At 44.2% G+C, this 24,116-nt stretch overlaps 1 protein-coding gene across 2 annotated transcripts in view; it reads left to right on the top strand.

The window, feature by feature from the left end:
- Bcar3 (BCAR3 adaptor protein, NSP family member) overlaps positions 1 to 24,116 on the top strand; it is a 109,230-nt gene that overhangs the window by 3,850 nt on the left and 81,264 nt on the right. Inside the window, exons 1-2 of one of the 2 annotated variants that reach the window (XM_090334220.1) lie at positions 5,529 to 5,581; positions 13,294 to 13,428. Coding sequence is in view for 1 of the 2 variants with exons in the window: in XM_090334219.1 (XP_090190345.1) it covers positions 5,265 to 5,581 (317 nt within the window). In the remaining variant the exon portion in view is untranslated. Of the gene's footprint in view, positions 1 to 5,253; positions 5,582 to 13,293; positions 13,429 to 24,116 lie in introns of those variants that run through there. The other variant, XM_090334219.1, reaches the window with a different exon arrangement.

Here is a 24,116-nt window from a genome sequence, read left to right as displayed (position 1 = left end):
TGTCAAGATTTGAAAAGATGGGATGCTTACATGTAGCCAGGTTGAGAACGGCTATTTTATGTCTTCAGAACTCATTTCCTTCTCTGGTCCTAATAGGCTTACATCCTCCATGGTGACAATAAGAAAGAGGAGAGGGGAATACTATGTATGGATACACTGGATAATAAGAAGCTCATAGATCTCCTTTGGTTTGGGTTGATGACTTAAAAGTCTACATTTGCCTTTGCTTCTACCTGTACCTACCAGTATCTAACCTCCTCCTAGACCAACCTGTCCCCTGGTACCTTATACTCAGCAGCCCCAGCAGTGAGCTGGGTGCCCCCCTCCTGCTGTCCCCACCCCCCAGTATTGGCTGGCAGGATAACAGTATGGCGTCATCCTCTTGTGGCTGTGGCCTTCCTCTGGGGCAGAGGCCTTGAGCTGTCAGTGTCTCTTCCCTTTGCCCTTCCTTTCCCTTCCTCGGGCACTGTCCTAGCTCAGCATTTTTCATCACTCTTGATGGATGACTGTGATGCATGAGCGGGGTTGCTTCTTGTTCTCTGGCAGTATAGAAAGAAAACCAGGATCCACGAGCACAGTTATGGGAAGGTACTGGAGAGTTTATTTAGCAAGGAGAAAGTAGAGGCCACTCAGGAGAGTGAGTGGAGGGATCTGGTAACCGGTTGATTGTCTGTGTTCAGGTCTCTGGGCTGTTGTTTTACGTTACCCCTGCCCATTCCCATCTTTTCCTCCTCTCTTTTGGCAGTTTGTTGTAAAATAGGCAAGACCCTCCCCTGGGCGGTAGTCAGCATGGTGGGCTGGTCCAAGATACTGTAACATTTCCCTCTTTCTCTTTTCTCAGTTGCATCTGCTTGCCTGCCCTCCCTGCTGCGCTTTCCATTCTCTTCAGAATTACCTGGTGCCAGCTTTATTCTGTCCCTCTCTCCCAGGTCTTCTTTAGCACTTGCAGTCAAGTTTAGACACTGACAGAACCTTCAGGACCTCATGATCGTTTTCCCTGTTTCAATGTCACATGGTTCGCAGTAGGCTTGTCTGTGGAGACATTTCCTCTTCTCCTGCCTGTGTGGCCATGGTGTCTTCTTGGAAGGCTTTCCCCTGCAAACAGCAGCTTTTCAACATTTTAGTCTCTGTTGAGCGCCAGTGTCTCATATCTACAGTCCTAGTGACTCAAGAGGATGAGGTGTGATGACTGCAGTTCAGAACCAGCTGACTGGCTTTGAATGGCTCCTCAGATCTCAGCCTTCTGAGTTGCTAGGTTACAGGCATGAGCCATCTCACCCAGCTCCACTCGATTCTTGTTTTGTTAGTCACGGGCTTTAACTCAGGCCTGAGCACTTTCCTTAGGCTTCTCAAAGGTAGCGCTCTGCCACTTGAGCTATGGCACCACTTCCAGTCTTTTCTGTGTATGTAGTACTGAGGAATTGAACCCAGGTCTTCGTGCATTTTGGCAAGCACTCTACCACTAGGTCAAACTCCCATCCAGATGATGGTCTTTTTTTTTTTTTTTTTGCCGGTCCTGGGGCTTGAACTCAGTGTCTGGACACTGTCTTTGAGCTTGTTCAAGGCTAGTGCTTTACCATGTGAGCCACAGCACCAATTCTGGCTTTTTCTGTATATATGGAATCAAACCCAAGGCTTCATGTGTGCAAGGCAAGCACTCTACCACAAGGCCTAACTCCCCAGCTCCACTAGATTATTTATCTTCAATCAACTATCAAAAGCCAGAACTGAACGTGTGGCTCAGGTGATAAGAGCACCAGCCCTGAGTGGAGAAAGGTGAGGGAGAATTCAAGCCCCAGTAATAATCTCTCTCTCTCTCTCTCTCTCTCTCTCTCTCTCTCTCTCTCTCTCTCTCTCTCTCTCTCTCTCTCTCTCTCTCTCTCTCACGCACACACACACACACTTTTTCTTTTGTGTGTATGTGGGGGGTGGGGGCGGTCATGCGGCTTGAACTCGGCCTGGACTGGGCATTGTCCCTGAGCATTTCAGCTCAAGGCCACCGCCATACCCTTGAGTCAAGCCCCACTTCCCATTTTCCCATTTTCTAGAAGTTAATTGGATAATTGGAGATAAGAGTCTTAGGTTCTTTTGTGCCCCTGCTGGCTTTGAACCTTGATCCTCAGATCTCAGCCTCCTAAGTAGCTAGGCGTGAGCCACTGTGCCCGCCCCCACTATACTTTGTTTTTCTTTATGATTACTTTTTCTGAAATCCTCTTGGAGTCCTTTGGTCAACATTAATGACTTTTTTCCACCTGGAGCTTGCTGTTATTGACTTCTAGTCTCTGTCTCTTAATAGAGTTCATAGTTGGGGTCTGGACTTGATTATTTTTTGTTTCTTTATATGTTGTATACGGAACAGGCCCTTAAATGTTTGTGGAATTAAAGATAAAGGGGCCAGGAATGTGGCCTAGTGGTAGAGTGCTCGCCTAGCATGCACGAAGACCTGGGTTCAATTCCTTGGTACCACATACATAAAAAAAGCCAGAAGTGGTGCTGTGGCTCAAGTGGTAGAGCACTAGCCTTGAGTAAAAAGTGTCCAAGGACAATGCCCAGACCCTGAGTTCAAGCCCCAGGGTTGGCAAAAATAAATTAATAATAAATAAATTAATAATTTTGTAACCAGAGAGTAACTGTGAGTCTTCACTTGTGTCAGGCATTAGAGCATTTCAGCTCAGTCTCGAAGTGTAAATTGATCTTGGGCGTCCAGAGGAAATGGGTAACCATAGACACTGGGACTGGGGTAGCCTTTAGCTCTTCATACTCTTGGAAACAGAGTATGAGCAGGGAGCTACTGGCATGTCCCCAGGCCCTAAGCCTGTCTGTGAAGCTGAAAGGTGCTGACAGCTTAAACAGAGACATTTCACAGATGTGGTGTGTGTGTGCGCGTGTGCGTGTATGCGTGTGCAAATGCCTGTGTGCAGATGGGGTGGGGATCTTGGTTTGCGTCATGGTATGGTGGGTGGGGGGGGTTGTCAGGTGGAATGGGGCAGGGGAGTATGGTTTCTTTTTTTAATAACAATGATTACCATTGAGTGAGTGCTGACAGTGTGCCAGGTACTGGCCAGAACCAGGAGGGGCCGTCACCCAGACTTACAGCCCTATTGTTCTGCACCCCCTATGAGCCAGGCCTTCTGTGTGGTCCCAGTTGGACATGAAACAGATATGCTTCACAATTACCAGGCCTGGAAAAGAACAGAGGAATGGGTCAGGACAAGATTCCTTGAGTAAGGGGTTTTTCTAGCAAACTTCCCAGTTCTCTGCTTCATGCACAAATAGTAAATTAGGTATGGCCTTTTGCACACAAAGTTTGTTTCCTGTGAACATTGTACTATCTTTGTTCTAGTACTACTTCTGTTAGTGTTGGTCTTAAAGTCTTATCTCAAGTCTCCAGTTCTTTCCCCTCCCTCCCTCCCTCCCTCCCTTTCCTTCTTTTCTTTTTTTTTTCTTGTGCTGATACTGGGGTTTGAACTCAGGGCCTGGGCTCTGTCCCTGAGCTTTTTTTTTTCTCAAGGCTAATACTCTACCACTTGGGCCACACCTCCACCTCCAGTTTTATTTGGTGGTTAATAAAGAGTCTCACAGACTTTCATGTCCAGGCTGGCATTGAACTGAGATCCTCAGATCTAAGCCTCCTGTGTAGCTATCATTATAGGCATGAGCCACCAGCACCTGGTTTCCAATTCCTTTCTTAGCGGTGCTATGAAGTGATTTTTTTCAGAGCACTTCCCTGACCAGCACTGTGGAAGGCTGGTGAGAGCAATAAGTGTGCAGGACAGGAGGCCAGGCAGGAACCAGGGCTCTTCTGAAGGCTGTGCACTGGGCTCAGCTTCCTGCAGTGATATGCTAGCATGGGATAACTTCCGGGCCTTATGTCTACAGAAGATTGTCCTGATTCTCCTGTTTATTTTCCTCCTGTTTTGAAATACTCTTGCATAATTTGGCATAGTTCAGTTTTGTTTTGAGGAAACAGAGGGCATTGATTTTGCTCAAGGTGATCTTTTTTTTTTGGATAAATCATACTGGTCATGTTTGTTCCTCTTTTCCCAGATACTTCAGGTCCATCCCCTCTGCTTTTCTTCCTTTTTTCTTCTTCCCTGATGTTACAGGCAGCCTTGAGCATTGATTGCTTAACCTTGCTGGTGGCAAGCAGATTCCTGACCCCTCTGGGGCCATTGGACATTGGACCAGAGGTCGTCACACCAGTGACTTTCTTTTGCTCACTGATAGTGCCAGAATAGCTTACCTCTGGCCCCTGACCCTAGCCTGTCTTCATTCATTAGAGTACACTGATTTATAAGCATCAGGTCTTTGCCAGAAAAGCTCTGTTCCATCACTCTGAGTATTTCTAACTGGCATTAGAGATGTTGGAGCAGCTGAAGAATTCCAGCCATCTCTGCCTGTTCTTATCATTTGCAAAGTGGTGATAATATGTGTACTAATTATCTAACCATTTATAATAACATTTTCTGGGGTGGTAATTACTTTCTAATCTTTTTTTTTTTTTTTTTGCCAGTCCTAGTGACTCAACTCAGGGCCTGAGCACTATCCTTGGACTTTCCTCAAGGCTAGTGCTCTACCACTTGAGCCACAGCACCACTTCTGGCTTTTCTGTGTGTATGGTACCGAGGAATGGGACTTGGGTCTTCCTGCATGCTAGGCAAGCACTCTAACCCTAGGCCAAACTTCCCGCCCTCTAATCTTTTTTTTGTTATGATTTTCTTATTTTCTTATTTATTTATTCATTCATTCATTTATTTAATGATAGTCCTGGGGCTTGAACTCAGGGCCTGGGTGCTGTCCCTTAACATCTTTGCTCAAAGCTAGTGCTTTACTACTTGAGCCAGAGCTCCTTCTGGCTTTTTGCTGGTTAATTGGAGATAAGCATGGACTTTCTTGCCTGGGCTAGTTTTCAGTCATGATCCTCAGATCTCAGTCTCCTGAGTGGATAAATTTTCCACACCTGGCTTACTTGTGCTTTTCTGTCCATGGACTGCCTTGAGTGCTTTTCCACAAGTCTGAAGTGTGTTTGTCGCTCTTATGATTTCACTGTCAATCTGAGTGAATTCCTCTACAGAATCCTGAAAGCAAGAGAAGAGTAAACTAAGATTTGTCTGGTTTGGCTGGTGATACCACTAAAACTTAGTGAAATTTTCTTTTATTATATGGCACAGTTCTCTTTTCCCTTGTAAGGAGGAAGTCTGTTCTTACAGGAGTATCTTAGCTTTGTCCTTCATTCTTTTTTCCTCTTCTTAGAATTGAGAATCATGGCTGCAGGAAAATTTGCAAGCCTTCCCCGAAATATGCCAGTGAATCACCAGTTCCCCTTGGCCTCGTCCATGGACCTTCTGAGCAGCAAGTCCCCTCCTGTGGAGCATCGCACAGATGCCTATCAAGACGTGTCTCTACATGGCACCCTTCCACGGAAGAAGAAGGGCCCGCCTCCCATCAGGTCCTCTGATAACGCCAGCCACATGGGCACTCTGCCACACACCAAATCTCCACGCCAGAGCTCGCCTCTTATCCAGGATGTCATCCTGGAAAACCCACTCCACGACTGGAAAGCTGAGACCTTTGCCTTCAGGTAACTTCTGTCATTTCACCAGTGTCATTTATGGGTCTTGAAAAGTAGTCAGATATGTACAAAGTTAGCAGATAGCTTTCTGTCTATGTTTAGCAGTTATCAAATGCATGGGCAGTACTGTTCGGTCTATGTTTCCTACTTTCCCTCCTGTGGTATTGTTTTGAAGTAAATCTCATTTACAGAGATGTTTTGGTTCGTGCTTTTCAAAACTAAGGAATCTTATTTTAAAACTACATACAAGTCTGGCATCATTAGCTCAAGCTTTAATAGTTATACAAACAGGTTACAATTCCATAAGTCAGGTTATGAGTAGAATGCTTCTTGGTCAATATCACCAATATCTAACATTTGAGAATGTTTTCAAATCTAATTTCTATACCATAAAGAACCTTATAATGAAACACTAAAAAGAAATTATGACATGAGATTCTTGGGCTACATTTACTTACTTGTATAGAAGTATCAGGATCCATATCTCATGTGTTTAGTTGTCTACATGCTATGTAGATGCATCATTAGGACCGCTTCATGATACCACAAGAGAAGAATTGATGGCTGCCTGCAGAGCTGGTGTCAGGAAATAAGACTTACAGTTGTAAATGCTGCTCCTCTAGGTTTGTTATGATCAGGCTATGATTCGTTTCTGCTTGTTAGAGCTAGTTTAAGAACTGCACTCCTTTTCCGGTTGGAGAAGTTTAGCAATCTGTGATGCTAGTAGGTAAAAATGGCTAGCCTGGTAGCAAAGAAGCCACTTTGATTGTACCTTATTTTTTGGCTCAATATATCGCTATTGACCATCTATGTAAATTACAGTACAATGATTTTGATTTTGTGTGTGTTTGTGTGCCTGTTCTGTGCTTTTCTTTCTTTTTTGTTTGTTTGGTAATGGTATAGTTGTGTTAGGCCTCATTCATTAGGGCAAGACTTAATGTAGAGATGTTCATTTCTCTTGGCTTCTTTTTTGTTGTTGTTGGCTGTGGAGTTTGAACTCTGGGCTTGGGCGCTGCCAAAGAGCTCTTCTACGCAAGGCTACCACCCTACCCCTGGGCCTGGGTATTGTCCCTGAGCTCTTCAGCCTCAGGCTACTGCCTTAACCTTGAGACACAGCCCCACTTCAGATTTTCTAATAGTTACTTGGAGATAAGAGTCTCATATTCTTTGCTGCCCGGGCTGGCTTTGATCCTTGATCCTCAGCCTCCTGAGTAACTAGGATTATAGACGTGAGCCACCTCACCTGGCCTTATTTTTTTTTTTTTTTTTGCCAGTCTTGGGGCTTGGACTCAGGACCTGGACACTGCCTCTGAGGTTTCTTTGCTCAAAGCTACCACTTGAGCCACAACTCTACTTCTGGCTTTTGTGTTGTTTTTTTGGTTACTTAATTGGAAAAAAAGTCGCATAGATTTTCTTGCCTGGGCTGCCTTTGAGCCAGATCTTAGCCTCTTGCATAGCTAGGATTACAGGCATGAACCACTGGTACTTGACTAGTACAGTGATTTTTATGGGCCCTAGCATTTTGCCAGGTGATAAATACTAATCTCTCTAAGTAATGAAAGACTGGTTGGACACAAAACATTCTAATAGCTAAATTGCAGTAATCTGCCTTTTCTCTTTTATAGGGTGGGAAAAAATATGCGAACTAATAGGGCACAGTATCCTCCCAGAATTTAATGTTCCAGCGACAGATCTTATTAACAAGTAAATAAGACAATGGCAAATGATAGTAAATGCTATAGAAGAAATAGATTGGCATTCTAGAGATTTATTACACATTGGTCTGTTTGTGTTGGATGAAGTGGACAGGTCTTTGAGGAACTGATAAGTAAGACTTGTATAGCGAAAGCCACCCATGATCTTTGGAGGCTGTTTTAGGCCTAGGAAAACGGAGTGGAAAGAAGTGGAAATAGGTCAAAGTCAGTACGTTTGAAACCCCTAAAGAAAGCTGGTAGGACCTGTGCCTGGGTACATAGCTAGTTGTGAGGAGTTTAGTACAGACATGGGTGAAAGACAAGGCAGCTTAGAGTTCAGAATTGGTTCTAGTTTCATAATTATAGTAGTGTAAGAAGAAAGGAAGTTGAGCCAGGCAAGGTGGCTCACATCTACAATCCTAGTTACTCAGGAGGCTGAAATCTAAGGATCGTGGTTCAAAGCCAGCCCTGGCACTAAAGTCTGTGAGACTCTTACCTCCAATTTACCAACAGAAAACAGGGAGTTGCACTGTGGCCCAAGGGTAGGGTGGTAACTTTAAGCTGAAGAGCTCAGGGACAGCACCCAGGCCCAGGACCAAAAAAAAAAGAAAAGAAAAGAAAGAAAGAATGTTGAAAGCTTAGGTATGCTGCCATAGTATTAGAGAACTCAGAGATAATTCGAATGCCATAGCAGAAGGTCTCCCCCGGGGTGTTCTGGGAGTTGGACTTGCTCTGAAAAATCTACATGGGTGGCTTCTTAGCTCAGAACTAGCAGGAAGCCTGATGATGATTTAGGCAAATATGAGGTGCCCACGTATGCCACTTATGCACAGTTTTGTGACCATGGCATTACTGGTACCGAATGGGCAAAGATACAGAAGGTGAGCAGCAAAGACAACTTTGGTCTGCCAAAATAAACATCAGCATCAGGCTATACCCGATATGGAGTCAGAAACCACTGCTGGCTTACTGTGGACCTGGTTTTTGTTGTTGTTTTATCAACTTGAACTCTTCATTGAGCTAGGTATCTGCTACGTACCAGACACAGACAGTTCTCAGTGCACGCCTCGAAGCTGTGAAGCTCTGCCTGGCTAGATGCCAGCTCTCACAAGGAGGCTGCTGAGGAGATGGTAATGGAGTCACGCTCGTTTCTTGAGGAAGTTCTTCATAAACATCCAAGTTCCAGCTACCAGCCTGCCAGAAGTTCAAAGCTTTTGGATTTGAAAACTAATCTGGACAGAGGTCAAATCTCTGTAAAACATCTTATCAGAGGGTGGACATGAGACCTGAGTTTGAAGTCCAGGCTTCCAAGAAATGCTTCCAAAGACTGCTAGTTTAAGATTTGTTTACTAGCCAGAGCTAGATTAACCCAAATTCACATATTTTTTTCCCTGAACTTAAAATACCTTATGATTTAAAATGAATATAAGAAGTAACAAATACACTTCCTTCAAATATTTGCTGAAAGAGACGATTGAAGGTTGTATGTCAAAGGATCATAAAGTTTGACTTTGTATTATTAACAACTGTTTCCCCAACATGTTTTTAAAGTTTTCTTATTGCCACAGGCAGCTCATGGCTGTAAGCATAGCGACTAGAAAGGTAGTTATCAGGAGGCTTGGGGTTCAAGATCAACCTAGGCCAAAACAAATAAAAAAACTTCCTAATTCAATTGGGTATAGTGGTACACGCCTGTCATCTCAGCTTCATAAGAAACATAAATGAAGAACTGCACTCTAGGCAATCTTTAACAGAAAAATAAAGCAAAAAAGGCTAGAGGTATGGCTCACGTGGTAGAGTACCTTCCTAGCAATACAGTGCGCTGAATTCAAACCCCATACTGGGGGAGAGGGGAGGGAATGCCTTCCTGATTTTTTTTGTCAGTTGTGGGGCTTGAACTCTGGGCTTGAGCACTGTCCCTGAGCTTTTCAGCTCAAGGCTAGCATTCTATACCACTTTGAGCAACACTTCCCCGTTTTCTAGAGGTTAATTGGAGATAAGAGTCTCAAGGTCTTTAGTGCTCGGGCCAGCTTTGAACCCTTTGAACTGTGATCCTCAGATCTCAGCCTCCTTAGTAGCTAGGATTATAGGCTTGAGCCACTGTGCCTAGCTCCCAACTTAGTTTTAAAATAACTTAAAAAGAGCCAGGTGCCAGTAGCTCACACATGTAATCCTAAATACTGAGGAGGCTAAGATCCGAGGATTGCCATATGAAGCCAACCTAGGCACTCTTACTTCCAATTAATAGTAAAAAGTTCGAAGTAGAGATATGGGTCAAGTAGTAGAGTGCCAGTCTTGAGCGAAAAAGTCATGTGAGAGCCTAAGTAAGCTCTGAGTTCAAGCCCTGATACGAGTGCACGCAGGAACTCGTGTGTGTGCATGCACACACACACAGAGTTATACCCTAGTCATTTTGGGGTCCCTGGACCTCCCAGCAATAGAGTCACCAGCACTCAGTGAACGGAGCTAGGAGTCAATTTAATCACGCCACAGTGGCTGCTCTATCTTCAGGCTGATAGACAGCAGCCCAGACCTTCCGTGGGGCTGAGCTTTTAAAGGAGAGCACGGCACACAGGTCGTCCTGTTCACCAGGAAAACACCATACACGGGTGGTCAAGCAGGTTAAATATGTCGTTTCACAAAAAATAAAAAGAGAATCTGAACCGCTAATCCTGACAGGTTACTACCACACACACACACACACACACACACACACACACACAAACTTAAAAGGATACATTCATCTGTTTCTTCGTGAGAGAGACATAGCAGATCGCATCATTATCACCATCAGGTACAGTTGGGCAAACAGGTTCAGGAAGTTGAGATACCTAATTTTGTACCCCTGTGGATGATGAGCTTTAATTAGGTGCTGGAAGGGCTTCCTAACACAGTGCTTCGCAGTGCCCTAAGCACATCGCTGCCAGTTCTGGGCTTCCTTTGAGCTGTCTTCTTGTAGGCTCAGGTATGTCTCTTGTGTGACCGTTGGACATGTGGTTGGCAGGCAGGGCTGGGGGCGGGGAGGGAATGGCAAATAATGGAACACCGATCGCCAGGAGCCAGGCAGAAGACAGACCTAAAAGAGGGAGTTGATCTTCTCTCTTTGAGACCATATCTCTTCACTTTCTAGTCTTGGCTGCCCTTGGATGTATTTGTGGTTTTGAAAGGTGGCCAGAGCTAGAAGCCGGGGAGTTCTCAGACCTGCTGCGTAGTGTCACAGAAGGAGCCTTTGTTCCAAAAGCAGAATCAACCTTTTCTGGAGGCAGGATTCCCTTTTGACATGAGCATTGTTGGCTGCCGTTGTGTTGATTCATTGATCTTTAAGGATGAATTTGTATTGAATCCGGGACCTTCCTGGGGCTGAGAGGGGACCCGATCCTGTTAGAACCTGTATGTTGCCAGCAGAGCTGAGAGATCATGCTTGGAGACTGTTCAGGTCCTTTCCTGCCTGGGTTGGTGGAGGCTCCAGGCCTGGCAACAGCTGCGTAAGCCTAATTCCTTGTGCCTTGGGAGCAAGTGGCGGGACAAAGTAGTGTTTCCTTGGCTTGCATGAGGGGAGCTGACTCGTCCACAAGTGTTGTAACACAGTGGCCAGAAAGTCTGCAGAATTATCCCAAGAGACAGGCCATTGAGTAACCTACCATGTTACAGCATCAGATCCTCAAAGTCTGCAGCCATGGTATAAGGTTCAGGATCTACGCACTTGTCTCTAAAACACTATCTCAAAAGACCCAACCCTGGGCTGTGCCAGTGGCCTCATCTGAGAAGTTGCTTAGAACCATCAAGTTCTGTAATGACTGCCTTCTCCTTGAGAAAGCAAGAGAGGACCCAGCCTTTGAAATCCAGTCAGAAGCTCTGCAAAGTGAAATGTACATACAGGTATCCTTGGTTCATGCCTGCACAGGTGTTACCTGCTGTCTGCAGTTGGAAGCTTTTCATGGAGGGGAAAAGTCATACTTTAGAGTTTGATTTAATCAATTTTGTGTCAGAACAGAGACTTGCACTCAGGACCTGGGCACTGTTCCTTAGCTTATTCACTCAAGGCTGATACTTTTCCACTGGAGCCACAGCTCAACTAGCTGGAGATAAGATTGCTCAGAGTCTCCTGCCCCAGCTGGTTTTGAACTTTGACCATCATATCTCAGCCTCCTGGGTAGCTAAGATTACAAAACAATTGTGAGCCATCATCAGCACCCAGTGGATTTAGGGTTTGTTTTTTAAAAACTATATAATAGATGAATAGATTCTATATAATAAAAGGTATATGTATTGAGCTACTGGGTTGACAACGGCTTTTTAATAACTCAGGGTTAAAGAATGTCTCTAGAAAGGGCTCGTAGGTTGAGTTTTACTGTTGTTTGGAAATGCCCACCGATGCTGGAAAGCAGCTGTAATGGATGGCTGGATGCATTCCCAGGGTGGTGGCCCCGGTGACCTGGCTCTGATGACCCTGATGTGCTGAGGCCAGGGGTAGCTGGGTCAGAGGTGGTCTCAGCTCCTGTGTCTTGGCTGCTCCTGGCTTGAAGAAGCCCAGAGAATGGGAAAGGCCTGCAGGTCAGCCAGCTGTCTGATGGTAGCCCTTAATCCTTTGCTGACAAGGATGATTTGAACCCAAAGGTTGGGAGCTGTGCATTCTCAGCTGTTCTAGGGGAAAACGAAAGCACTGTTTTTATTTCTCCTTTCTCTGCCTCTCTCTTTCATTGTCTCTGTGTCTGTCTCAGTCTCTCTATGTCTGTCACTTTTCTGTCTCTTCCTGTATGTCTCTATCTCTGCCTCTCTCTATGTGTGTCTCCCATTTCTGTCTTTCTCTGTCTCTGATTACAAATCACAACTAAGAGATATCAGAGAATTACACAATGCATCCTTGTTGAGTGGTGAGTGGGGGTTTCTCACCGTCCTCCAGCCCCTAGGGCAGACTTGTTTACCTCTTATTTTCTCAGCTCTCTCACAAAGGACTTAACAAGCTCAGACTTTTAATCCCCTTCCTTGATGATGTCCCACTGTGGACGTGAGGCGTTTGGGGAAGCGGGAGATGAGCTATGGTGCTCAGTCATTACTCATGCTCCTGTCACGTGGACGCAGGAGTCATCCAGTCTGACCAGAATGTGCTGTTGTCCACAGGCTTGGATGGATGGCTGAATACCCTCTGTCCACAGCATGCCACTCTTTCTAATGGTCACCACTCAGTCTCCCCTCGAGAGATTAGTTGTAGGACGTGGAACACACTATCAAGATTTCTCAGGGACCCCAAAGATAAGCATATATGTTCTTTTTTTGTGCCAGTATTGGGGTTTGAACTCAGGGCCTGGGCTCTTGCCTTTAGCTTTTTTCACTCAAGGCTGGAGTTTTACCAATCGAGCCACAGCTCCAATCCCAGCCTTTTGGTAGTTAATTGGAGATAGTCTCAGGTCTGGGAGTTTGGCCTAGTGGTAGAGTGTTTGCGTAGCATGCATGAAGACCCAGGTTTGATTCCTCAGTACCACATACATAGAAAAAGCCAGAAGTGGGGGCCGGGAGTTTGGCCTAGTGGTTAAAGTGCTTGCCTAACATGCATGAAGACCTGGGATCGATTCCTTGGTACCACATACATAGAAAAAAGCCAGAAGTGGTGCTGAGGCTCAAGTGGTACAGCTCTAGCCTTGAGAAAGTCCAAGGATAGTGCTCAGGACCTGAGCTCAAGCCCAGGACTGGCAAAAAAAAAAAAAAGAGCCAGAAGTGGTGCTGTGGCTCAGGTGGTAGAGTTCTAGCCTTGAAAAAGCCCAAGGACAGTGCCCAGGCCCTGAGTTCAAGCCTCAGACTGGAAAAAAAGCCTCTCAGCTTCATTTGCTTGAGCTGACTTTGAATCTGGCCACTGACATCCCAGCCTCCTGAGTAGCCAGGATTACAGGAGTGAGCCATCAGCACCTGGCTTGGTTTTCTGGCTTTCACACCTGAGCCTGGTCTACCTGGTGGGAATCCACATTGAGCAGGTCACATGACTGCTCTTAACTCCCCTCATCACAAGCTGTTTATTTTTCTGCTCCTCAGTTCTGCTGGGATCCCTGAGCCTGGAGGTTCTGGAGGTCTTTGCTGGGATATTGATATAGTCATGGCTTTCAAAGGAAACTCCTGGGAATCTTCACACAGAGTCTGAAGCCAGACCTGGAAGCTTTGTGACTATGGGTAAATTATTTTACCTTTCTCAGCCTCAAAGGGTCAAGTTTATATATAGTCACGTGTGAACTGGCATGGAGAAGGGACTCAAACTGGTTGGTTTGCTTGCTTCCTTCTTTCCTTCCTCTCTTCTTTCCTTTCTTCCCTCCCATTCTTTCTTCCTCAAGGAAGATAGAAGTTAGGAGGTTCCTACTTCTTCCTCATAAGCTGAGATTATGTTTGTTGCCAGCAGCCTCTGAGAGAGAAAGTTTCCCACATGTTGACATGGTCTGGCTGGGAGCCCTTTCTCTGTATCTGCCCTACAGCAATGAGTTGGCTAGCACTCCCAGTTCACTGGTATAGCAAGGCACAGGGCAGATCTGTCCCCATGAGCTGGCCTCTCCTGCCTGGTTGTCTTGTTCTTAATTGATATCAATGTCTGTGCCTTTTAGTTCTTGATGCATACTTATTACGCTTTATTTGTGCCATGCCTGGTGCTGGGTATCAGATGCACAGTGGAGAATGAAGTAGATGTGGCTAGAGCTCCCAGTCCAGTGGACACTGGGACAAATGTATTGAAAACTACTGAAGTAGCCAGGTGTGGTGGCTCACACCTGTAATCCCAGTTATTCAGGAGGCTGAGATCTGAGGATCAAGGTTCAAAGCCAGCCTGGGCAATACGACTGTGAGACTCTTATCTCCAATTAATCACTAGAAAACAGGAAGTGGGGCTGTGGCTCAAGGGTAGGGTGGTAGCCTTGAGCTGAAGAGCCCAGGGACAGTGCCCAGGCCAAGTTCAAACCCCATGACCAAAACAACAACAATTAAAACCCAAAAAAACTACTGAAGTATAAAATGAGACAGGAAGAGACTGTCTAGGGTCAATCTAAGGAGAAAAGCCTGGAAGAAACATTTAAGGCAATAAAAAGTTTATAAAGCTGGGTGGTTCAAGTTGTAATCCTAGCTATACAGGTGGTTGAGATACAAGGATCATAGTACAAAGCCAGCCTCAGCAGGAAAGTCTTATACTCCAAATCATCACGCACGTTGAGCTGGGCTCAGAGTGGTAGAATATTAGTCTCGAGACACTAGTCTTGAGAGAAAAGCTAAGGGAGAACACCTGGGCCCTTAGTTCAAGTCCCAGTATTATGGGTGTGTGTGTGTGTGTGCATGTGTGCGCGCATGCATACACAGCTCAATAATCTGTTACCGTGTATTAAAATGGTAATATCTTTGAAATTCTAGGTTAAATAACACATTAAAATTAACTTCACTTGTTTTTCTTTTGAAATTGGCTGCTAGGAAAAAAAAAAGTAAATTGTGGGTATGGCTCAACCTTGCTTTTCTATGGACAGCGCTGGTCTCTTGGACCTTGTTGTGGAGTCTAGATTTTGTCTGTATGGCCAAGGGAAATGTCTGAAGAGTTTTCAGCAAGGAAGTGACATGGTCAGATTGAGGTGTTAGATTGTTTTGTCTCTCTGGAAGGACAGACTAGTGGGGAAGAGGGTTGGGATGGGAACAGGAGATGGTTCTTGAAGCAGAGGGTGCAGGTGGGGGCTTGGTGACAGCAGAAGAAACATCTTGAGTGGATTTAAGATCTAGGGGTGTTGGAGGAGTGAGAAAGTGGCAGCTGGATTGTGGGGTGGTGTTCTGACAGATAATTGGGAAAAGCACAGGGTTAGGGTTCATTACACTGCTTCTGTGCTTTTCCTTGGCAAAGAGGGTGATGCTAAATCTACGATAGTTGAAAGTTTCTTTGTCTTGGAGTATGCCAGGTTTGGGATGCACTGGGGCCCCCAGAAGTTCTGACCAAGACTGAGTTTCATGAGTCTGGAGCTCTAAAGAGATGTCTGTTGTGAAAGGCAAAAAGTTAGGAATTTTTTTTTTTTGTCTGTCATGAGACTTGAGTTCTGGGCTTGGGCATTGCCCCTGAGCTCTTCATCTCAAGGCCTACCCTGCCCTACCCCGTTGTTTTTTTTTTTTTTTTTTTCCCTGGTAATTAATTGAAGATAAGAGTCTCACAGACTTCTTAGTGCCTGGACTGGCTTTGAACACTGATTCTCAGATCTCAGCCTCTTGAGTACTAGGATTACAGACATGAGCCACTGCATCTGGCTAAAAGTTAGGAATTTGTGTAGACTTGAAAATAAAGCCATAGAAAGGGCTGGGATTTTGGCCTAGTGGTAGAGTGCTTGCCTAGCATGCACAAAGGCCCAGTTCTATTCCTCAGTACCACATACATAGAAAAGGCTAGAAGTGGTGCTGTGGCTCAAGTGGTTTAGCTCTAGCCTTGAGAAAGTCCAAGGACAGTGCTCAGGCCCTGAGCACAATCCCCGGGACTGGCAAAACAACAACAACAAAAAAAACCAACCATGTAGAATCCTATAAAGACCAAGAAAGGAACACCAAGATTCAGCCCTAATGCCTACACCACTGTACCCTTTCCACGATCCACAGGGAACCTGAGAATTTAGAAGCAAGAGAGATAAGCTGGGATCTAAATACAGTTGGTGTTCAAAGGACCTTTTGTTGTTGTTTTCTTCTGTTTAAGGTAATAGAATCCAGTCTTTTAAGTTTATAATAAGTCAAATAACATTTTTCATTACTTCTTGTTTGTATTTTTGGTTCCAGTTCTTGGGCTTGACCTCAGAGCCTGAGTGCTGTTCCTGAGCTTTATCTTCTCTACCACTTGGGCCACAGCTCCTCTTCTAGCTTTCTGGGTGGTCTTATAGACTTTCCTGCCCAGGCAGTCCTTGAACTGTAATCCTCAGATCTCAGCCTCTTGAGGAGTTAGGATTAGAGATGAGAGCCATGGCTTTTATTACATTTTATTTGGTTTAGGCGGACATGTTCCTAGGGCCATGTTTCCTGTGGGCCTGTGACCCTGCTAAGGCTACCGACAGGAGCTGTATGGACATGGGTAGCTGTCATTCAAGTTTCTGCTGTGGAATGCTAAGGGCTGCACTTGCATCTTAAGAACCAGTGTGAGACCCTGGAAGGCATTTTCCCTTTGTCTGGTTTTAAAGTTCTTCCTACCAGAGACCCTAGGGTATTGTCTCAAGCCTTAGCACTTTAGCTCTGCCTTGGAATGAAAGGGGGTGGGGAGTAGCCCGGATAGAGGTGGATGGGAGCTGAAGTAGGACAGATAGATACCAGGCAAACAAAGTATCTGCTTTGATCAAAAGTGCTATGTCTATCAGGCTTAGCAGCCTGCAGCCTGATGATTTCTTCATGCCAGACCCTCAGTGCCTGCCAAGAGACACACTGGCCTTGATACAGTGGCTCTTGTTCTTCCTCTATTCAGCTTGATAGCTGCCAAGTTAAGATTTCAATAGCTGCTGTTAGTGGAATGCCGTCACCAGAATTCTGCTGAGCATACATTAACCCATGCCTCTTTTTTTTTTTCTGTTATTTTTCTTTTCTTTGGTTAAAAAAACAACAAAAAATACTAGAGCCAGGCGTAGTGGTTTACGTCTGTAATCCTAGCTACTCAAGAGGCTGAGAGCTGAGGTTCATGGTTCAAGGCCAGCCAGGGCAGGAAAGTCCAGGACATTCCTATCTCTATTAAACACTAGAAAACCAAAGTGAATTTATAGCCCAAAGTGGTAGAGTGCTAGCCTTGAGCTAAAAGAGCTCAGGGACAGTGGCGCCCAGGCCCAGAATTCAAGCCCCATGACCGATTCCCCCTCCCCCCCAAAAAAAGAAAAAACATTTGGATTCCTATGCTACCCATCTTGGTGTGGGCAGGCGGGATATTTAAATGGTGGTATTGTAACGTGACTGAGGAAACTGCCTGGAAAGGTAATGTAATTGCTTTTCATGAACACATGAGCTTTCTCCTTTGAGTTAGAAACTGACTCATGGGAACAGGAATTGGCTCCCAGAGAGAAACAGGTGCTGAGAAGCACCCAGGCTTTACAATCAAATATAGCTTCATTTAGAACCTACTGTGAATATAAGAAGAAGGCTCTGAAGGTTGAGAGGTGGCTCTTTATTTCCAGATTCCTCCTGTGGAGTGGAGAGCCAGCCCTGCTATCACATTCATTTGTTCGTTCATTCATGAGTAAAATCAAGCATCCTTTACATGCCAGGCCTTGTGCCCAGGGCTGGAGATTCAGGCAGAGAAACTGGGTCTTGTCATGTCAGGAGTCTAGCTCTAGGAGAAAGGGAATGGCCATTTCGAACCTTCTACAAAGCACCTGTATTTATCCCCACTCTATTAAATGACCTCCAGTTTGAGTCTGCTATTCTTAACCTCTGACCTTAGCCACTTAACAGCTTTCCTTTTCTCCCTGGCTTGATGGCAAAAGTGGTACTTTGGTTGATTACCCTTCCCTCAGGTCCAGTCTCCCCTGTGCTGTCCTAACCTTGGACTCAGGACAGGGGGAAATGTTGGGTCAGGTGATCAGGCACCACATTAGAGGATAGCTCTGAGCTGTAACAGAAAATAGTGCTTTGTGAACAGAGGGCTGTGAAAAGATGGCCCAAGGCAACAAAAAAGGCTTTCAGAAGTGAAGTTACAAAGAGGAAGACCAGAGAAGAGGATGTGAAAAACCACCCCCTCTCACTGAGTGTCTGCTTGTCTTGTGCTTTTTCTACCCAGGAAATGACTTGTCTGATTGGGAAGAATGGGACACATATGAAGGAAGAATTGTTGTCCTGGAGTAGATAAAGCTATGAAAGAGACCCTAATATGCCAGGGACTAGTGGCTCACGCCTGTAATCCTAGGCACTCAGGAGGCTCCGATCTGAGGATCATGGTTCAAAGCTAGCCTGGGTAGGAAAGTGAGACTCGTAACACAAATTAAACCATCAGAAAACTGGAAATGGAGTTTATTGTGATACATTTTGTTATATAAGATCCTACGTATTTAGGGATTGGCCTATTGTGAGCCCCTGCTAAGAATTTCAGGCATATTCTAGTTATTACAAATGAGGGAAATCATGAAACCTATATTCCTTTGGGCTTGGCTTGCTTCACTTAGTATAATTTTTTCCATGTCTTTCCATTTCCTTACGAATGGGGCAATGCCATTCTTTCTGACGGAAGCATAGAATTCTGTTGTGTGTAGAATTCCATTGTGTATATATGCCACATCTTCTTGACTCATTCATCTACTGAGGGGCAAAATAAACTCCAAAAATTAGAAACAAGAGGTTCTTATTATGTCATGTGTGCAGTAATTTCTATTTTTTTCTTTTTAGTTTTCTGCACTCTTTGTCTTATATATAAACTTTCTGCATTCTTTGTCTTGTATATAAACTTATTTGATCCATGGCCTGGAAAGGGAGTCACAGAAACAGCAGGATGCAGGGTGTATTAATGCAACAGTGATACCCACCCTAGACACTATGTTAGAAATGAACTTAACAATTTGGGAAGGGGGGGTAACAGTGTTTAAAAAGAAATGTGTTCATTACCTTATGTAACTATAATGCCCCCTCCCCAATCACCTTTACAATAAATAAAAAATGGAAACAGGCCTGTAGCTCAGAGTAGTGAAGTGTTAGCTATGAGCAAAAGAACTTGGATAGTGCCCAGGCCTTGAGATCAAGCCCTAAGACTCACAAATAAATAAATAAATAAGGTTCAGGTTATGAAGCCAGCCCAGCCATTGTCGATGAGTATTGGATGTCAACTACTGGAAAGACACAGGTAAATATTCTCAAGTTTCTTTTAAAGAGAAGGCAGTGTGGCAAAGGTTCAAGACTTGCTAGTTCCTTGAGAGTAGCCTGGTGGAGACTCAGCCTCATTCTGAGAAATCTTAGTTCATGTGGCTGGATGACATGAATCTTGTCATAATGAGAAGGCATGACATACAAAAGAAAGACGTTGGAGCCAAGCACTAGTGGCTCATGCCTGTAATCCCATCTTCTCAGGAATCTGGGACCAGGAGGAACACAGTTCAAAGCTAGCCTGCACATGAATGTTTGAGACTTTATTTCTAACCAGCAAAAAGCCAGACTGGAAGCATGTTTCAAATAGTGTAGTTCCAACTGTGTGAAAGAAAACCACAGGAGAGCTTGAGATTCTGACTTCAAACCTCAATACTGGGCAAGCAAAGAGCTTAGTATTTTGAAACTGTAAGAAAAAAAAACCATTGTAAAGATTTGCACCCAAGGGCAAACAATAATTACATAGAAACATCAACTTTGGTTTCATAGCACTATATACATTAAAAAAAAAAAAGAAAACTTCAGGATTTGAGTAGCAGCAGCAGCAGCCTCAGAATGAGTTGGTGGCATGGTATGGTTGTCAGAGGAGCTAATGTGATTTTAGGAGCATTCATTGAAGTTTACTACCCAGACAAAGGTGGTGGTCCCTCTTTGGGCCCAGATCACAGCTGGAGAATTGCTTTAGCTCCAACATCAAGAGCGAAAGCTGATTCTTCTGCCCCAAAGCAATGAAGCTTCTTTGTGGGTTTACTCATTAAAAATTGCACCTGACATCCTTCTGAACTCATGACTAGGTGCTTCCCAAATCATGGGTAAGCCAAGAAGGAAAACAGGCAAACAAAAGCACTAACCTTAATCTTGGTAATTGCTAGTGAATACTTGACCAAACAAGATAAAAGATGTTGTAAGATGTAGAAGAATGAATGTCTTCTAATTCAATTTACAAGGCAATGATACCAGAATAATTTTACAAGTGTCACACCTGGAAATATGGTAGTCTTTGTTAAAGCTACATTCCTTTTGAAATAACCAAGACTATTTCAAATAATACGCCACCAACTTCATAGGTGTGTGTGTGTGTGTACATGCACATGCGCCCCTGTGTTTCTGTGTCAGTCTCTCTGTGTGTCTTTTGTTTCTTTGGGCTTGAACTCATGGTCTGGGTGCTGTCTTTGAGCTTTTTATTTCTTCCAGGTTGATGACACTCATCACTTGAGCCACAATTCTAGCATGTGCACTACAGCTCCATTTCTGGCTTTTTGATGGTGGCTAATTGAAGAGTCTCACAGACTTGTATGCTGGGGCTGGTTTCAAATTGCAATCTTCACACCTCAGCCTCTTGAGTAGCTAGGATTACAGGCATGAGCCACCAGTGCCCAGCAAGATCTAGTTGTTTTATTTTGGGGGGGGGAAGGTGGGTGGTCATGGGGCTTGAGTTCTGGGCCTGGGTGCTGTCCCAGAGCTCTTCAGCTCAAGGCTAACCCCTGAGCCACAGCCCCACTGCCCATTTCTAGTGATTAATTTGAGATAAGAGTCTCCCATTCTTTAGTGCCCTGGCTAGCTTTGAACCGAGATCCCCAGATCTCAGCCTCCTGAGTAACTAAGATGTGAGCCATAGCACCCAGCTAAGATCTAGGTGTTTTTTTTTTTTTTTTTTTTTTTTTTTGCACAGTGAAGGACACATACACCATTTATTGAAACATTTTTTTCTTTTTTGGCCAGTTCTGGGGCTTGAACTCAGGGCCTGGGCACTGTGCTTATACGCTTTTTGCTCAAGCTAGCACTCTGCCACTTGAGCCACAGCACCACTTGCGACTTTTTCTGTGTATGTGGTACTGAGGACTCGAACCCAGAGCTTCATGCATGCTAGGTGAGCACTCTACCACTAGGCTATGCTCCCGGCCCAACAAATGTTTTTTTTTATTGTGTTTTGTAATTACTAGAGTTTGAATTCAGGACCTCATGCTTTTAAGGCAGGTGGTCTACCCCTTGAGCCCTGCTTCAGCCCTACAAACCAACAATGATTGAGCAACTCTGCCCTGGAGAGGCCACAGTGAATGAAATACAGATATGGTTCTCAGTGATCTCCTAGTCCACGTCTCATCTATGGTGTGTTCTATGTCTCTCCCTTACTGGACTAGGAGATCACTGTGAACAGTAGATGAGATTGAAACTACTGTCACATGAGTTTTGACATTTTATGTTCATTCCACCAGCTGATCTGTGTTAGTAATATGGGTGTACAGGGAGTGGCCGCAGGACGTAAGAATAACCTTAACATGGGGCCTCCAGGACTGCTGATTTGGAGAATTCCAAATAGTTTGCACTTGTTGGAGTGAAGGAGAAGTTAAGGCTGGTAAGAGGGACAAGATCTTAGAATCGTGGATGCCATCTAAAGAAAAAGATGAGAATGCTAGAATGGCCCATGTAGTAATCTTATCTAATAGGATATGATTATACTTTGAATTATATAGTGATACATAAAATATAATCCTATTATAATAGGATTATTGCCCAGTAAGTACAAAAATCTTAATAGGTTTAAAACCTACTATTGTCTCTTCTGTTTGTTGCTGTTGTTGGTTGTGAGGCTTGAACTCAGGGCCTGGGCACTGTCTCTGAGCTCTTTTGCTAAAGGCTAGCATTCTACCACTTAGAGCTACAGGGCCACTTCCAGTTTTCTGGTGGTTAGTTGGAAATAAGAGTCTCAGGGGGACTTTTCTGCCTGAGTTGGCTTCAAACCATTGTCCTCAGATCTTAGAGTACTGAGTAGCTTGGCTTCCAGATTCAATTAAAAAAAAAAAAGTGGTTATGAGATTGGTTTTTCTCCAGAATTTGCTTATCTTCCCTAAGCGTTGACATTTCTTTGCATCAAGCGTTCTACAGTTAGTCTGAGTTTTATATTTTAATGGATTATAGTCACCCCATCCTCCTGCGCCAAGAACCTAGGGATGGACCATAGTGCCTTAACGTGTGTTCTGCAAGCATGCACAACCTTTGGTGTCTTGAGAAAAGATCTTGCTATGTAACTCAAGCTGGCCTTGAACTCAGGATCCTCTTGTCTCCATCTCACTAAGTATTGGGATTACAGACATATGTCACCGTACCTGGCTTTATTTTTGTTTTTTTAATTTTAGTAGTTTGTCCTTGCACTCTTAACTGTGCCTCTTCTCTTTTCAGTTTTTGTAGTGTTAAATGCTCTGTCATCCAGATTATACCTGTTAGAGATATTTTGTTAAGACCTGCTGGGGAGAAAGACTTGGGACATCATTCTTTTCTCATCTCATTTCCATTCGTCTGTCTTCATTGTTTTGTTTTCTTTGTTCTTTTGTCTTCAGTTGAACTGACGATTTCCAGGCTTCCTTTATATGTTGCCTTCAAAATGTAGCTTTAACTGGATCCTACCTGTTCTCTACCCTGTATTCTGAAAACATGTCTTGTAATTGTGAATTTAATTACAATTATTGTGCTTAGCAATATAATGAGGTTTTTACCTGTCTCTTAGCCTATTGGGCCTAGGTCCATGATCTCTTCAGCTCAAGGCTACTGCCTTGAGCACCACCTCCAGTCTTCTGGTGGTTAATTGGAGATAAGAGTCTCACAGACTTTGGTGCCCTGGCTGGCTTTGAACTGCCATCCTCAGATCTCGGCTTCCTGAGTAGCCTGGATTACAGGTGTGAGCCACTGTGCCCAGCTTCTTAGCCTATAATTCTGTACTCTGTGTGTGTGTGTGTGTGTATGTGTGTGTGTGTGTATGCATATGCATATAAAGGCTATGGATTTTCATTATTTTAAATTGTATTTATTTGTTGTGCTGGTCCTGGATGCTATTCTTTGAGTTTTTTTGTTGTTGTTCAAGGCTGGTGTTCTACCACTTGAGTCACAGCTCTACTTCTAGCTTTTTTGGTGGTTAATTGGAGATAAGAGTCACAGACTTCCATACTTGGGCTAGCTTTAAACTGTGATCCTCAGGTCTCAGTCTCCTGAGTAGCTAAGGTTACAGGAATGAGCCATTGATGCCCAGTTAAATTATCCTCTTGAAAATATACTCTACTACTCATTGAGTGGTTACTTAAAAAAATACCTTTATATTACCTCATCCAAAAAAAAAAAAAGTAAACATACCTGTATGGACACAGTGGCTCACGCCTATAATCCCAGCTAGTTGAGAAGCCAAAATCGGGAGGTCCTAGGCTAGCTCATACAAACAAAAAACAGTTCGTGAGACCTCATCCCAATAGAAAAAGTCTGCATGATGGCACATATCTGTCATTCCAGCTATGATGGGAAGCATAAAATCTGGATAGAGGCCCGAGTGCAAGCCTGGCAAAAATTGACTCCAGTGCAAAGTGCTAGATCCTGAGTTCAAACGACAGATATTACTAAAAACAAGAAAACCCAAAACAACAGAAAACTCACACCAAAGCCAACACCTTGTTTACCCACCCCTCCCTCTCTCCTCTCCGCAGGCTCTGGTAACCTACTCATACAATGACCTTTTTTAGATCCGCTTATGACTGAGATCATTTAGTGTGCGTCTCATGCCTGGCTTATTTCATCTAAGCCATTTTTAAGTATACAGTTCAGTAGTGTTAATAAGTACATTAACACTGTTGTGAAGCTAATTTGCAGAACTCTGCTTCTGGCAAAACTGGTCATCTATTAAAATCCAACAGCTCTTCATTTACCCTACCCCCCTGCAGTGTGGAAACTTCATTCTACTTTCTGTCTCAGCGAATCTGACTATCTTATGAACCTCATATAAGCAGGATCCCACCCTGTCCTTTTTCTTTCTTTTTTCTTTTTTTTTTCTTTTGCCAGTCCTGGGCTTGAGCTCAGGGCCTGAGCACTGTCCTTGGACTTTCTCAAGGCTAGAGCTCTACCACTTGAGCCTCAGCACCACTTCTGGCTTTTTTCTATATATGTGGTACCAAGGAATCGAACCCGGGTCTTTATGCATGCTAGGCAAGCACTTTAAACCACTAGGCCAAACTCCCGGCCCCTTTCTTTCTTTCTTTTTTTTTTTTTTTTTGCCAGTCCTG

Source organism: Megascapheus bottae, chromosome 6 (genome assembly GCF_031878675.1).
Source record: "Megascapheus bottae isolate mThoBot1 chromosome 6, mThoBot2.hap1, whole genome shotgun sequence".
Classification (NCBI taxonomy): Eukaryota; Metazoa; Chordata; class Mammalia; order Rodentia; family Geomyidae; genus Megascapheus; species Megascapheus bottae.
The sequence above is the reverse complement of the archived record's forward strand: the minus strand, read 5'-3'. Positions and strand labels throughout refer to the sequence as shown.